We start from the raw sequence: 13,201 nt of genomic DNA, 5'->3' as shown, positions 1-13,201 counted from the left end.
AATGGCCCATGTCCAGTGTTGCCCCACCAAAGGGGCTTGGAGGTGGAGGGGACACAAAGGAAGTTGTCCACCCCAGGGCGTGGCCTGGGCCCACCTTCTCTTACCCAGAACCTGTATGACTGATGTATGCAGTGTGGGGCCAGCTCCACTCTCCCTAGGTGCCCGGGCCCCGCAGAGGCAGCCGGCAGGCCATGCCCACTGCCACACCATCACCAGGCCAAGGAGGAATGGCCACCCCCGCCCAGCAATTTCCACGTGATGGGGAAAGAGGACGAGTGCTGGAAATGCCCTAGGACCCGGGAAGATGCTGTGGTGGGGCTGTAGCCAAGGCTGCCTGCTGGCCAGCCAGTGTGTGCACTCCTGGGTGGGTGTTGCTGCTGCACGGCCCACCCCCACATTGCCACTTTCTACTTAGGGTCCCTCCAAGGAAGTCAAGGCGTCCGCTCGGTTGTCCCTGGTGGCTCCCGCCTTCCTGGGCTTCTGCTTGGCTTTCCTCAGCATGTGCACCTGTTGAAGGGCAGGGCTGAGTCAGAAGGTGACAACAGGCTGCTGACACCTCACAGCTCTGCAAAGAAGGGCCTGGAGGGCTGCCCACACAGGCCTGCCTGCCCCACTGGCCCATCCTCAGCCCAGGGCTCATCTCCATCGAGGGCCCCAAGATCTGGAGTCAGGGAGCAGCAAGCCAGCCCCAGCCCACCTCACCTGGGCGCCCAGCCCTGGCCACACACCTTAGGACCAGCAGCAGAGATGATCATGTGCCCCGGGGCCTGGACCCAGGGCTCTCCGTCCACCTGCACAGGAGTGGCCTTGAGGAGAGTAACTCGGAAGTAGGAGCCTTGGGCGATGCGGATTCCAGAGCGCAACCCTCCCTGCACTTGGCCCTGTGTGGAGCAGGGCTGGGCTCAGAGGGGCCCCGGGGCACCACCAGGGCCTCCCCATGGGCCCACCCCTCCTCACCATGTGCATGACGCCCGTCACGCCCACCACCTCCAACAGCCCGTCATCCATACGTGGCTTCTCGAACCTGGAGTCACTGTCGGAGCCCCACAGGTCGGCCCCCGAGCCCCAGCTGCCCCAAGAGGGTGGAGGGGTGCACACAGGTTAAGCACAGGCTGAGCCCAAGAATGTGGAGCCTCTGGGAGCCCTCCCCGTACCTGGGGATGTTGATAAAGATGAGGCCCTCAATGCTGGGCAGTTCCACCTCCTGCTGCTCCACCTGCAGCCGGATCTCCTTGTGCAGGCTGCGAGAGTGGCTGATCTTCTGCAGCCCAACCCGTACATACACGCCCTTATTGTGGAACCTGCCAAGGGAACGCACCCATCGTCGACAGGGGGCAGCTGCAGCCCTGCTAAGAGCCCAACACTGGCCCCGCCCAGCTGGTACCTGCTGGTGAACTTCCCTGGCTCCTCCTCCCTTGCCTGGTGGAAGTCCAGGCTGAGCTCAGCATCAATGCCAATGCCACAGTAGTTACTCATCTGCACAATCTGGGGACAAGGGTGCTCCTGGGATGCCAGCCAGCTCCCAAGCACCCTGAGAACCCCAAGGTGTGTCCAGCTGCCTTGCCTCCAACCCACTTCTCCTTGCCCATGGCACCCCAACACCAGAGAAGAGAGTGTGTTCCCCACACATGGGTTTTACAGCCAGCAAGCCACTGCCGTGCCTTCATAGCCTGGCCACAAAGCAGGTGGTACAGGTGCCCCCAGGTGTGGCCGGGAGGGAGAAGGCGTCAGTGAACCTGGGAGACCCACATGCAAAAGCCTAGTGGGAGCCACACCCACACCTTCGGGGGCTCCACGTCCATGCCGTTCTCTCCACCGCCAGCCTCCTGAGCGTCCAGCAGGATGGTCCAGCGGTCCATGAGCACAGCATCGGCCTCATCCACAGACACCAAAACAGAGAAGGGGTCCTCTCCACTGTAGCCAGCCCCCCAGCGGAGGACCCGGCCAAGATCATTTCCTGGGCCACAGATCACACAGAATAACTCCCACGTACTACCATGGGACAGAGACCCCACCGTGGGGCAGAGACCATCACCAAAGGATGGAGACCCCACCATGGGAAAGATATCACCACCATGGAACAGAGACCCATTACTAGGGCATGAAGACCCCACCACAAGACAGACATCACCAAGGGCTTTAAGCAAAACTTAGGGCAGGAAAAGCCTTGAGGCCCCATATTCAACTCAATGGCTGACCCCACCTGTGCCTAGGGGCAAGATGGCCACAGATGGCTCCGGACAGGCCAGATGGTACCGCGTCTCCTCCAGTGCACCGAGCACCCAGCCCACGGTACCATCCCCACCACACACCAGCACCCGGAAGCAGGGCACCTGGGAGAACAGGTGGAATCTACAGCAGGAAACAGAAAGCGTGTTGCTACCATGCAGGGCACCAGGTAGCCAGGCAAGATGGCTGGTGGCTGCCCAGGCCCTGAGATAGGACTGGGTCAACTTGTTCACACCCCAGACAACCCTCTCCTTCCCAAACGTGCATTCTCAACAGCATGGAGGACTTTACGTTTCCGTCCTGGAGTTCCACTAGCCACAGAAGGGGTGTAGGGTCCCCCCCCCCACGAGGACTGACTGACTCACCCAGGAAGAGGCCCCCCATTGGTCAGCTCGAAGACTTGGTGTGGGTTCAGCAATTTGCGGAAACTGCAAAGCAGGTCTCGACCCTGGAGGCCCCCACTCTTGGGGTTCACGAACACGAGGAGGGGGCAGCAGTCTGGGGGCAGCTTTTCATGCTGAGAGGGGGCATTTGGTTAGGGTGGGGCCAAGGCCCCCCACCAGGGCTGCCAAGCAGTACCTGGCCATGGACTCTAAGCCAGAAGGCCAAAGAGGCCACAGGCTCGTCATTCCCACCACCTCACGGTGCTGGCTAATACCACTGCCAGCCAGCTGGACAGAGGCCTGCCCCGCAGAGCCCTGCACACCCTTTGGAGGTGGGTACCTCCCGGCCCCTGCCATGTGGCAGCTGGCAGGGTGTGTTCACAGGGTACCATGTCTCCCCTCAGTCCTAGGACAGAACCCATGTCCAGCACACAATCCCAAGAAACAGTGCCCAGGAATCTAGACACAGTGGGCCAGGGTGCCTACAGCAGGGTGGGGACAGGACAGACAGGCTGGCGCAGACAGGGTGGGTGGCGCACGGGCTGGGCCGTGGCTAGATGAAGGCACACTCAGGCCGTGGGGCCTGCCAGGCAAGCAGCCGCCGGCTCCCCACTTACCCACTTGTCCCGCCCAGGGTGGGCAGCTGACAGGAGAGAGAGAGAGCAAGCGACGTTGGCCTCAGGCCAGCTCTACCCACAGAGCGAGCAGGGCCAGGCCTGGGGTGGCGGGAGCCCTGACCTGCAGGGACTGAGTCTTCAGGCAGTGGGGACAGCCACCTGCCCTGACCAGGCCAGGACCAGGTGTGGACAGGGCCGGAAAGACGCCCCAAATCAGCCTAATTCTGCTTCAAGTGTTGGGCCAGGGCCAAGTGTCAGGCTTCAGTCACAGACTGCCAGGGACCTCATGGGGCCCATAGGGGCAGGCAGGGACAAAGCCAGAGGCTCTGTGTAGGTGCAAAATAGGGTCTGTGCAGCCAGGCGTGGTGGCACACACCTGTAAACCCAGTACTTAGGAGGCTGAGACAGGAGGACCATGCAGGTTCGAAGCCAGCCTCAGCTGCCTGGTGAGGCTCTCACAACTTAGTGAGACCTTGTTTCCAAACAAAATATAAAATAGGTCTGGGAGTCTCCCCTGGAGACACAAGGCCCCTGGGTTCCACCCCAGTACCACATGGGGGAAAAAATAGGGCCCATGCCTGCGGTTACTGCTCCTCAGCTTGCGCTGCCCACCGTCACCCTCCCAGGCACTGCCAGGGAGCTCCACCTACTGGCCAAGGCAGCCCAAAGCGCAGGACAGAGACCCTGAGGCCACCTCAGCAGGACAGGTGGGTACCACACTCCAGGAAAAATGGCAGACAGTTTGTTGGCAGGACGCAGCACCTTAGCTGTGGCTGCTGTGGGCCCAAGGGGAGTCTCATTCTGTGGTCCTCCCCACAGGGTGCAGGCCTCAGGTTCAGAGTGGACAGCCAGTCCTAGCCCCTCAGGGCCCCAAGGAGCAGGTCTCGCCCACCAGGCAGCCTTACACAAGTGCTAACCCTGGACCTTGGTCCCTTTGAAACAGGAAGCCCTGACCATCCTTGGTTATTGTGTGGCTTGACCACGGTGGCACTGAACAAACCCCAGCAAGCTCAAAGATGCTGGATGAGAACATGCCTAGCCATGGAAAAGCACAGGTGCCCCCTCGGGGATTTGCAAAGCCGGCCTCGGAACCACCACTCACCAGCACTTCTGGGAGCACCAGCACCATCAGCGGCCGGCCATGCACAGCCGTGTCCCTGCCCAACATGTATAGCCGCTCAGCCTCTGCAAAGCAGGCGACGTCCAGCACCACCGCACCTGCAACAGCGGCCACAGCTCAGGGCAGGGCTGCTGCAACGAGGGGCCCACCCTCTCCAGAGCTGCTTCCAGGGGCCAGGCTCAACAACAGGCCCCAGCAATGGGCAGCAGGCCCCCCGCCGCCTCCCCCACACAGCCGGGCACCCTGGGCAACACCCCCAAGAAGAGAGGACATTAGGACATCTGGACTCCCCCATAGAAAACAGAGCCACCGGAAGGATGGGTTTGGAGAAACAACCGAGTCTCAGCCATGCTTTAGCAAAAGCATCAGACAGAAACCAGGAGACAAAGCCAGGATTGTTTCCTGGGGCCGGCTCTGGGCAAGCTCTGAAGGAGGGAGGGAAAGGCGGGCTCTCCCTCCCGGCTCCGAAAGGTCCACAGGTGGGCGCAGCTCACCTTGCGAGGAGTAGACGTGGCTGATGGACACCACAGCGGCTGCAGACAAGCTTCGGTCAGGGATGCACAGCTCCAAGGCCTAGTCCACACCCAGGACACGGCCTCCAGGGCCAGCCCCCCAGGAAGCACCCACACCCCACCCCAAAACAATGCCTGCCTCTAAGGGCACAGGGCCCCAGAGGGAAGCGCAGAGCCCCTGGCCACAGAAGGTGGCAGGTGAGTGGGCAGAGGCTGTGTGGGAGCTGAGCAGGGCTGGTGGTGTGTGGAGAGCAGGAGGACCCGCTCAGCACCATGGCTCAGTCAGCCTGGGACACACCTTTGGTGGCCATGGCCTCCTGCAGCAGACTGCCGTACTCCTGGGGGGACAGGCCGGGCGGCAGGCCACCCACAAACAGGGAGACGTGAGGGCTCAAGGTCCTGCTCGCAGTCACGTAGAAGCGTGTCTGGCTCATCTGCCGCACGGACGTCTGTGGGGAGGAGCCGTGGGGACCCTGGGCAGGCCACCAGCACTGCCCTTCTCCCGGGGTGCTGGGGCTGAGCTAAGATGAGCACCAGGGGCTGCCGCCCCACGGGCCTGCCCACCCACTCGAGCCACTCCAGGATGGGGAGAAACTCCTGAGGGGCTGGGGGCAGTGGCCGAAGGCTGGCAGCTCCAGGGACCAGTGCCTGCACCCACTAACCTGCCGGATGTCCCGAAGCCGGTTGAGTAGGGGTTCCTTGTCTGCCAGCACCGTCCGCTGGACTGCAGGTTTGAGGAACACAGCCTGTCAGCACAGGGCTCTCCCTGCCTCACCAAGCCACCGTAGGACCCAGGGCGTGTGGGAGCTCTGGAGGCAGTGGGCCGTGTGTGCAGGGCCCGAGGAGCACTGCCCAGGCTGTCCACTGACCTTGCCTGCTGCCCATGAGCACCTCGACCAGCTGGAAACTCTCAGGACCCTCGACCTACGAGGCAGGGACAGAGTGTCAGGCCTGGTTCCATTCCCCAGGATACCCACAGGGACACTGGCCCACTAGGTAGGTGACCGCAGGTCAGGCTGGATCAGCGGGGCTGGCGTACACACCTGGCGTCCAAGCAGCGGGAGGACCTCTAGCACCACGGCCTGGGCTGTGCTCTGTGGGCTCACACGGATGGACACGTAGGCCACACCCACCCTGCGGGGGACAGGCTGGGAGCTCGGGCTGTGGCCCCCGCCCTGCCCCTTGCCCATTAGACCCTGCACCTTGGGCCTCACTTGAGCCAGCTAGGGTAGATCTTCAGGACCTCCTGGGTCCGAGGCCGAGCCCGGATGACCCAGGCCTCAGGAGCGGGCTCCCGGTGCCCTGAGCCTCTGCAGCCCTCCTCTTCCTCTGCAGCTCCACCACGTCCAGCCTTTCCGGGGACCTGGGCATCACCATCCAAACACGGTGGGGAGAGTGCCTGCAGCTCAAACTCCCAAGGGTCCTCACTGACACAGTAGGCCCGCAGCGCTGCCTCCTGCACGGGGTGAACGCAGGTATGGGGGAGCCAGGTGGGAGGAAGGAGTGGGAGGGGCCCAGGTAGGGAGCCAGGTGTAAGGGTCAACCCAGGTTGACTGGCACAGAGACTGAGACACCACCCTGCCTCCCCGAGCTCTTACCAGCACCTCCTCACTCCTGGCCAGGCGGGGGACAGTGACCAGGCGGAACTGGTTTCTCCTCATAGCGTCATCGCCATCAAAGATCTTCAGGGTCTGCTTGCCTGGGCCAGGAGAGGGAAGATGAGGGGCCAGGGGGCCAGGGTGCGGTGGGGACACGGTAGCAACTACCAGGGACACTTACTGGACTCTGGAGCGGCCAGCACCTCTCTGCCCGGGCCAGTGGCTACACTTCTATCCGCCCCGTCATCCCAATCACCTGCAGGATAAACAGGAACCTTGCATTCGGCTCCCACCGCCCAGCCCCAGCGCACCCCAGCAGCCACCTGCCGCCTCACCAGTCTCCGGGGCCACAGTCTCTGCGATACGGAAGCAGTGCATCTTGCTGAAGTTGCGGGACAGGAGGCGCACACACGCGGGGGGCAGGATCATGGAGCGCAGGCGACCGAACGTGCACTCGGGGGCCAGAGCCGAGGAGCACGCCGAGTGGGCCTGGGGGCACGGGCGTGAGCCAGGCACCTGGGCAGGAGGCTGGCTGCACCGTCTCCAGCTCATGGGTGAGCAAGGACGTCAGCCTCAGGGTGGAGCACACAGGCCCCGGGGGCAACCATCTCAATGGGAAGGACACCCTGCAAGTGGCCCCCATCCCCAACAGGACTGGCACCTTGGCCCGCCCAGCACTGCCCACACTCACCTGGACCCCACACCACTCGCAGCGCACCCCAGCCAGCACATCTGTGGAGCCGCAGCTCTTCCGGCAGACCTCGCAGCGTGCACCCGAAGGCAAGTTCCCCTCCCGCCAGTGGTGGAGGTACACATCCTGCAAAGAGGGGTGGTCACTGGCTCCGCACCAGCCACCTGGCCCAGCAGGCGTCGCGTCAGTGCCCACGCACTCACGTGGTCCTGGTGCCCGTCCTGGTGGCACTGACGGCAGTCGCTGCAGGCGAAGGGCACACAGTCGGGGTGAACATGCAGCTCGCACACTGGGGGGCGGGCAGGGTTAGGGCCTCTCTCGGTGGAGGCTAGGTCTGACCCCAGCCCCGGCCCCCTCAGCCCTGCCCGCTTCAACCTACCTGTGCCCTTCATGGCATTGCACACCTGCTAGCCCTATGCCCCGCGGAGCCCCACCTCCCCCATGCCTTTGACAAAATTCAGGCCGCCTTGGGCAGCAGACAGGCCTCTGGACAAGTGGTCGGTCTGGGGGCCCGGGCAGTCAGAGGTACCTTCACAACGGAGCGCCGGAGCCTCCAGGCCCTTCCGGCAGACAGTGCAGAACCTGCGCTTGTAGAGCCCACGGGGCCCAAAGCAGTGGGCGACAGGCACCTGCAGGTCAGAACAGCCTGAGCCAAGATACCGCACAGCTGGCCCCAGCGCCCACCACCACTCTCCAGGGAACCAAGCCAGGGTGAAGAGCATCGCCCTCCTCCCTGTTCACCTGCACAATCTACAGCGCAAGCCCTCCTGGGACACCTGGCCCTGGCACCAGGGAAGCCCAGCCTCGGACACCTGGAGGGGGGGCTCTGCCTTCACACGTCCACCTGGGGGCACAGGTGGAGGGGCCACCTGCCACCCACCCATCCCTCAACTGCCAGGCATGTGGCTCTTGGGGCTCTAGAGGCTCCACACGCCCACAGGCAGGCCACCTCCAGGAGGCAGTGAGCCAGTGTGTGTCGGCAGCTGCTCTCCAGGGAGCAGACGGGCCAGGTCCTTGCCCTGGCTCTGGTCCTCATCCCCACACTTACACTGACATATGCATGATAAAAGGCAGAACAAACAGAAAGACCGCACACTAGGACAGCAACTATGGGCATGTCAGAATGGTGGGTGATTTTCCTTTTTATTCGTGTGGGGGGGTATGGGATGGAACCCAGGGGCATTCAACCTCCGAGCTACATCCCCAGCCCTAGTTTTTATTCTTTATTTTGAAACAGGGTCTCACTGTGTTGCAGAGGGCCTCACTAAGTAGCTGAGGCTAATCACAAACCCCGATCCTCTAGTCTCAGCCTCCGGAATGCTGAGATTACAAGCCCGCGCCACCACACCTGGCCCCAGCCCTTTTTGTTTGTTTTTTCTGGTGGTACTGGGGGTAGAACCCAGAGGCTTTCTACCTCCAGGCTAATACTCTCAGACCTATTTTATATTTTATTTGGAAACAGGGTCTCACTAAGTTGCTGAGAGCCTCACTAAGTTGCTGAGGCTGGCTTCAAATCTGCGCAATCCTCCTGTCTCAGCCTCCCAAGTGCCGGGATTGCAAGCGTGCACCACCGCGCCCGGCTTTATTCTTTATGTTTGAAATATGGTCTCAGTTGCAGAGAGCCTCACTAAGTAGCTGAGGCTGTCCATGAACCATGATCCTTCTGTCTCAGCCTCCCAAACGCTAGGATTACAAGGGTGCGCCACCACGCCCAGCTGTGATTTCCCTTTTAAATATCTACATTCTTTGTTTTCATGATACATATATTTGAAATACATAGCTATAGTTTTTAAATTTAGTAAAGTAATAAGACATTAAGATCAACTTTAGAAAACTGTGGCCTCAGAACATCCACATGAGGGGCCATCTGGTTGGCCAGTTATCCTGAGATGGGGGCCACCATTCCCCAAACAGCATCAAGCATCTCAGGGTGGACACCACGGCCAGATGTGACTCAGCAGCTGGGCCAGCGACCACTCCCTCACCCCACCCACCACTGCAGGAGCAGGGATGGGCGAAGGGGACTGAGGGGCCACAGTATGCAAAGGTGAGGCTGACCCTTGGAATATGGAGCCCCAACACCATCAGTCCACTCTAAATGGCAGCTGCTGTCACCCACAGAATGGAAGTCCCTGCACCCTACAAACACCTGGCCCAGGCGCCCACCGCCTGTCCAGAACCCTGCAGAGAGGTCAGTGGCCAAAACCTCCAGCTCCAAGAGACTTTGTTTTTATTTAAGCCTGTTACGTTTAAGTATTTATACATTCATGTGTATTTGTGAGAAATAATAGGCCCCTGTGAGCTGGGCGTGGTGGCGCATGCTTATAATCCCAGTACTTGGGAGGCTGAGACAGGAGGATTCACAGTCAGCCTCAGATACTTAGTGAGGCCCTCTGCAACTTAGTGAGATCCTGTTTCAAAATAAAGAATTTTAAATTGGGCTAGGGGTGTAGTTTGGAGGTAGAATGTCCCTGGGTTCAATCCTCGGTACTGGAAAAAAAAAAAAAAAAAAAGCCCCTGTGCCCTCAGTGGTGACATATTGGAAAACTGGTCAGTGTCGGTGAGACCGAACATCCCTCCCCCAGGACCCTCATCCCACTTCTGGTAGCCACTCACTTTCGTATTCCCCACAACCCCCAGCTACACCCTCTCTGACGGCCTTGTTTCCAGTGTTCTATGAGTTTCGTACTCCCCACACCCCCAGCTATGCCCTCTCTGACGGCCTCGTTCCCAGTGTTCTATGAGTGGTCACACAGCTTGCTCTTTGGGGACTCCTCACCTCAGCTCAATTCCCTGGGCCCCACCCCAGGCCCTCAGCATCATCAACAGCTCCTTTTGATGGCTGGGCAGGACTCTGCCCTTTGTTTCCTACCTGAGGGCAGGGTAGGAGCACAAAGGCCAGAAAGGACAGCGGGGCCCACCTAACCACCAGAGCCCCGCTCCCCCCAGCACGTACCCGCACCAGGCTGGGCGCCATGCTCGTGCACGGGGTCTTCACATGCTTCAGGCACTTCTCGTGGGACATGAAGTTGCAGGCTGTGGGGTTGAGAGCATGAGTTGGCCCGGTCCAGCTGGCCAGCCACCCTCCCGCCCTGGGCCAGCACCAGGACTCGACCCTGCCCCAGAGCTGAAGGTGGCAGCACCCCAGCCCTAGCCCACGGGGCAGTGGGAAGCCATTCCTGCCGTCCATGGTGTTGGAGGCCAGGTGCCGGCACCAGGGGTACTGCACCCCGCATTCCCCACCCCGCCCGAGAGCCCACAGCAAGGCCTGGACCGGGGCCCCCAAGAGCAGCAGCCCTGCCCCGCAGCCCAGCTCTCCTTGCATCTCTACAGCTGCCCTCTGGGGATTCACTAGCAGGTGGGGTGGCACAGGCTGCAGCATCTCTGTACCCTGGGGGCAGCTCTGCGGGGTCACCCACCCTACCCCACGATCGCAGAGCCTCCTAACCGCCTGCAGCATGTCATGGGCCATGATGGCCAAGTGAGGGTTCTATACCAGGCGCCACCAGCAGGGCACACTCGCTGAACCCCCAAAGGCCTTGCACACTGAAGCCCCTCTGGGCGGGAGGGGCCTGGGTGCTCACAAGAGCCATGGGCATCCTGGTTCGGGGGGCAAGGTGCCCCTAGACCTCCACACAAGCAAAGGCTCAGTAGAGACAGGGACCATGGGGTGGGCAATAGGAGCTGAGAGAGAGCAGTGGGCAGCCTGTGGAGTACAGTCACAGCCAGGACAGAGAGGGGCCTGCAGGTAGGACAGGACAGACCAGGCTGCAGGGGCAAAGGACAGGACTGTCGAAACTGCCTGCAGTGAGACTGCCTACAGGGCTTCTGATGCCCAGGCCCGAGACAGGAGCCCCACTGCTGTGCCTGACTGCCCCAGTGCTGAAGGGCACCAGGCAGAAGTTCAATGGGCTAGTCCAGAAGCAGAAGCAAGCCGGGGTCTGATGAGAAGCAGTAACGAGGAGGACGGTCAAGCCCCTGACTCTTCCCCACTGTGAAGGTGTTGCCCAGCTCCCTCTCTGCCCCTGGAGGTAGCACCTGGGACACTGTGGAGGGGCAGGGCTTCCCCCACAGCCTCCCAAGCTCTGTGTGCCACCTCCCAGACGCTACCCAGGAAGGGCCTCTGCACCAAGTCCCACCACCAGCGCAGCTTGGCCCCTCAGTGAACGGCTTCACCAGGGCTGTGCTGAGGGTTCCTGATCCCCTTGGACCTGGAGTCCCACCTGCAGGCTCACATTTGTGAGGGGCCAGAGATTGGTCTCATTTTTAGAGACCCTGGGTCAGCCTCAAGCCACCAGTTTACCTTCACCACTTCTCACCTCTGCCAGGCCTTTCACCTGTGCAGTGAGCCCAGCGGCCTCCTGAAGCCCGTCCCCCTCCTGCCTGTGCATGGGCTCTCAGGGCCTAGCCTCAGACCTGGAGCTGACTCAGTCTGCACCTTGCACACTCTTCATCTCAGCGGAGCCCCTGGAGGTCCCAGGGCAGGCACAACAGTGCTTCTGATCTGACAGGGAAGCCAGCCCCATGCCAGCTGGCCAGCCTGAGGGCCATGCCCACCACACCATGTCCAATGGTAGTAGGCATCCTCTCTGAGGGTCCCTGGCCTGAGAGGCCCTGGCACAGGGTAAATGCTGCCTCCCTGCAGAGGGCGGAGGCTCCTCAGCCGGCCCTGACCTGGGGACATGAGGAGTCAAAGGTCCAAGCTCCACGCAGGCTGAACTTGGGGCAGCCTGCTTCCATGAAGGAGGGACAGAAGGGACCAGCCCTGGAAACACCCAGAGGCAGGAGGGCCGGCTGGCTGGCTTGGCAGATGGATGGGAGCCCTGTCGGGACACGCCACACCTGGGAGGAGGCCCTGGCTGGCTCTCCATGCGCCTGAGCCTGCGCAGAGCCAGCACCGGGTCTCTCTAGGTAGCTGCATGCACTCAGGAGAAAATGACCAGGAGCCGCACCCCTGGCTGTTTGACCACTCCTGCTGCCCCAGCCGCCGCGAAAAGCAGCCAGAAGTGAGACCCTGGGGAGGTCGGCCTGCCGCGGCTTCACCTCCGGCCCTGCAACTGCCCCCAAGCTCGCCTGCCCCACGCAGCCCCCTGCGTCCCAAACCACGGCGCTGCAAGGGGCGACACTGCCCCCGCCCCCGACGAGGGAGCCTAGGGACCGCGCAGCCGGAGGCTAGGCCGGGCGCGAGCTCCAGCACGGCAACGCCGGCCGGGGGCCGGGGGCCGGGGGCCGGGGGCCGGGGCGCGGAGGAGCGGCCTGAGCCAGCGGTGCGCTCACCGTCGCACAGGAAACCGGCCAGCCCCCAGACGAAGTCGGAGCAGAGGTGGCAGAAGGTGGGCTTGGTGAGCGTCACCTTCCGGAAGCTGTGGCCCGGCGCGGCGGGGCCCGGGGCTCTGGCCCCCGCCCGCTCCGGCCCGGGGCGCGCGCGGCCCCCGGCGCCCAGCACTGGGCTACAGGCCGGGCTGCCGGGCCGCGGGGCGCTGCCGTCCACCCAGGCGCGGGTCCCGGGCTCGGCCGCCGCCGCCATCTGGCCCCAGCGGCGCGAGCCCGGGCGGACGCAGGCCGGGATGCCGGGAGACCGACGCCGCGCTCCGCCCGCGCCGCTTCCGACTGCGCCGCCCACAGCGCAGGCGCGGGCGGGAGGGAGGGACCCGGCCTGCGGGTGGGGCATCGGGTGGGCGTGTCCTGTGTGGGGGCGGTGCTTTTGTGGGCGTGGTCTGTCGGAGGGGCGGAGTCCGCGATGGGGCGGAAACTTAGGAGCTGGGCGGGGTCCGAGGAGGGGCCTAGATGGGGTGGGCGGGGCTGGGGTGGGCGGGGCCTTCCACCGGACCCCGCTGCGGATGAAGAGGCGGGGGTGGGGGATGGGAGCGGGGCGGGGCCTGCCCACCAGGCGGCTAGGGGTCTGCAAAGCGCAGATCCGAGCCCCACCGGCCAGGTGGACCCGAGGAGGGCTGTTCTGCGCAGGCGCTGACTGCCCGCCTGCAGTCGCTCCGCGACGCTGAACACGTGGCCTCTGCACCTGGGGCATGCATGCCCGCAGCTGCGCGGACA

At 62.8% G+C, this 13,201-nt stretch overlaps 1 protein-coding gene across 1 annotated transcript; it reads right to left on the bottom strand.

The window, feature by feature from the left end:
- Positions 1-411: 411 nt before the first annotated feature.
- Positions 412-12,677, bottom strand: DGKQ (diacylglycerol kinase theta; the record flags this gene model as incomplete). The annotated part of the gene is made up of 23 exons (XM_080697301.1): positions 412-507; positions 729-881; positions 958-1,069; positions 1,155-1,301; positions 1,385-1,485; positions 1,782-1,957; positions 2,204-2,352; positions 2,595-2,746; positions 4,332-4,447; positions 4,844-4,882; positions 5,160-5,310; positions 5,524-5,585; positions 5,731-5,785; positions 5,905-5,995; positions 6,076-6,317; positions 6,460-6,560; positions 6,641-6,715; positions 6,795-6,948; positions 7,151-7,276; positions 7,354-7,439; positions 7,680-7,779; positions 10,107-10,186; positions 12,428-12,677. 23 exons carry the CDS (start codon positions 12,675-12,677, stop codon positions 412-414), a joined length of 2,814 nt encoding a protein of 937 aa, XP_080553427.1.
- Positions 12,678-13,201: the final 524 nt, after the last annotated feature.

Source organism: Muscardinus avellanarius (assembly GCF_963383645.1).
Source record: "Muscardinus avellanarius genome assembly, chromosome: 6".
Classification (NCBI taxonomy): Eukaryota; Metazoa; Chordata; class Mammalia; order Rodentia; family Gliridae; genus Muscardinus; species Muscardinus avellanarius.
Note: the sequence above shows the minus strand (reverse complement) of the source record. Positions and strands in the feature narration are given on the sequence as shown.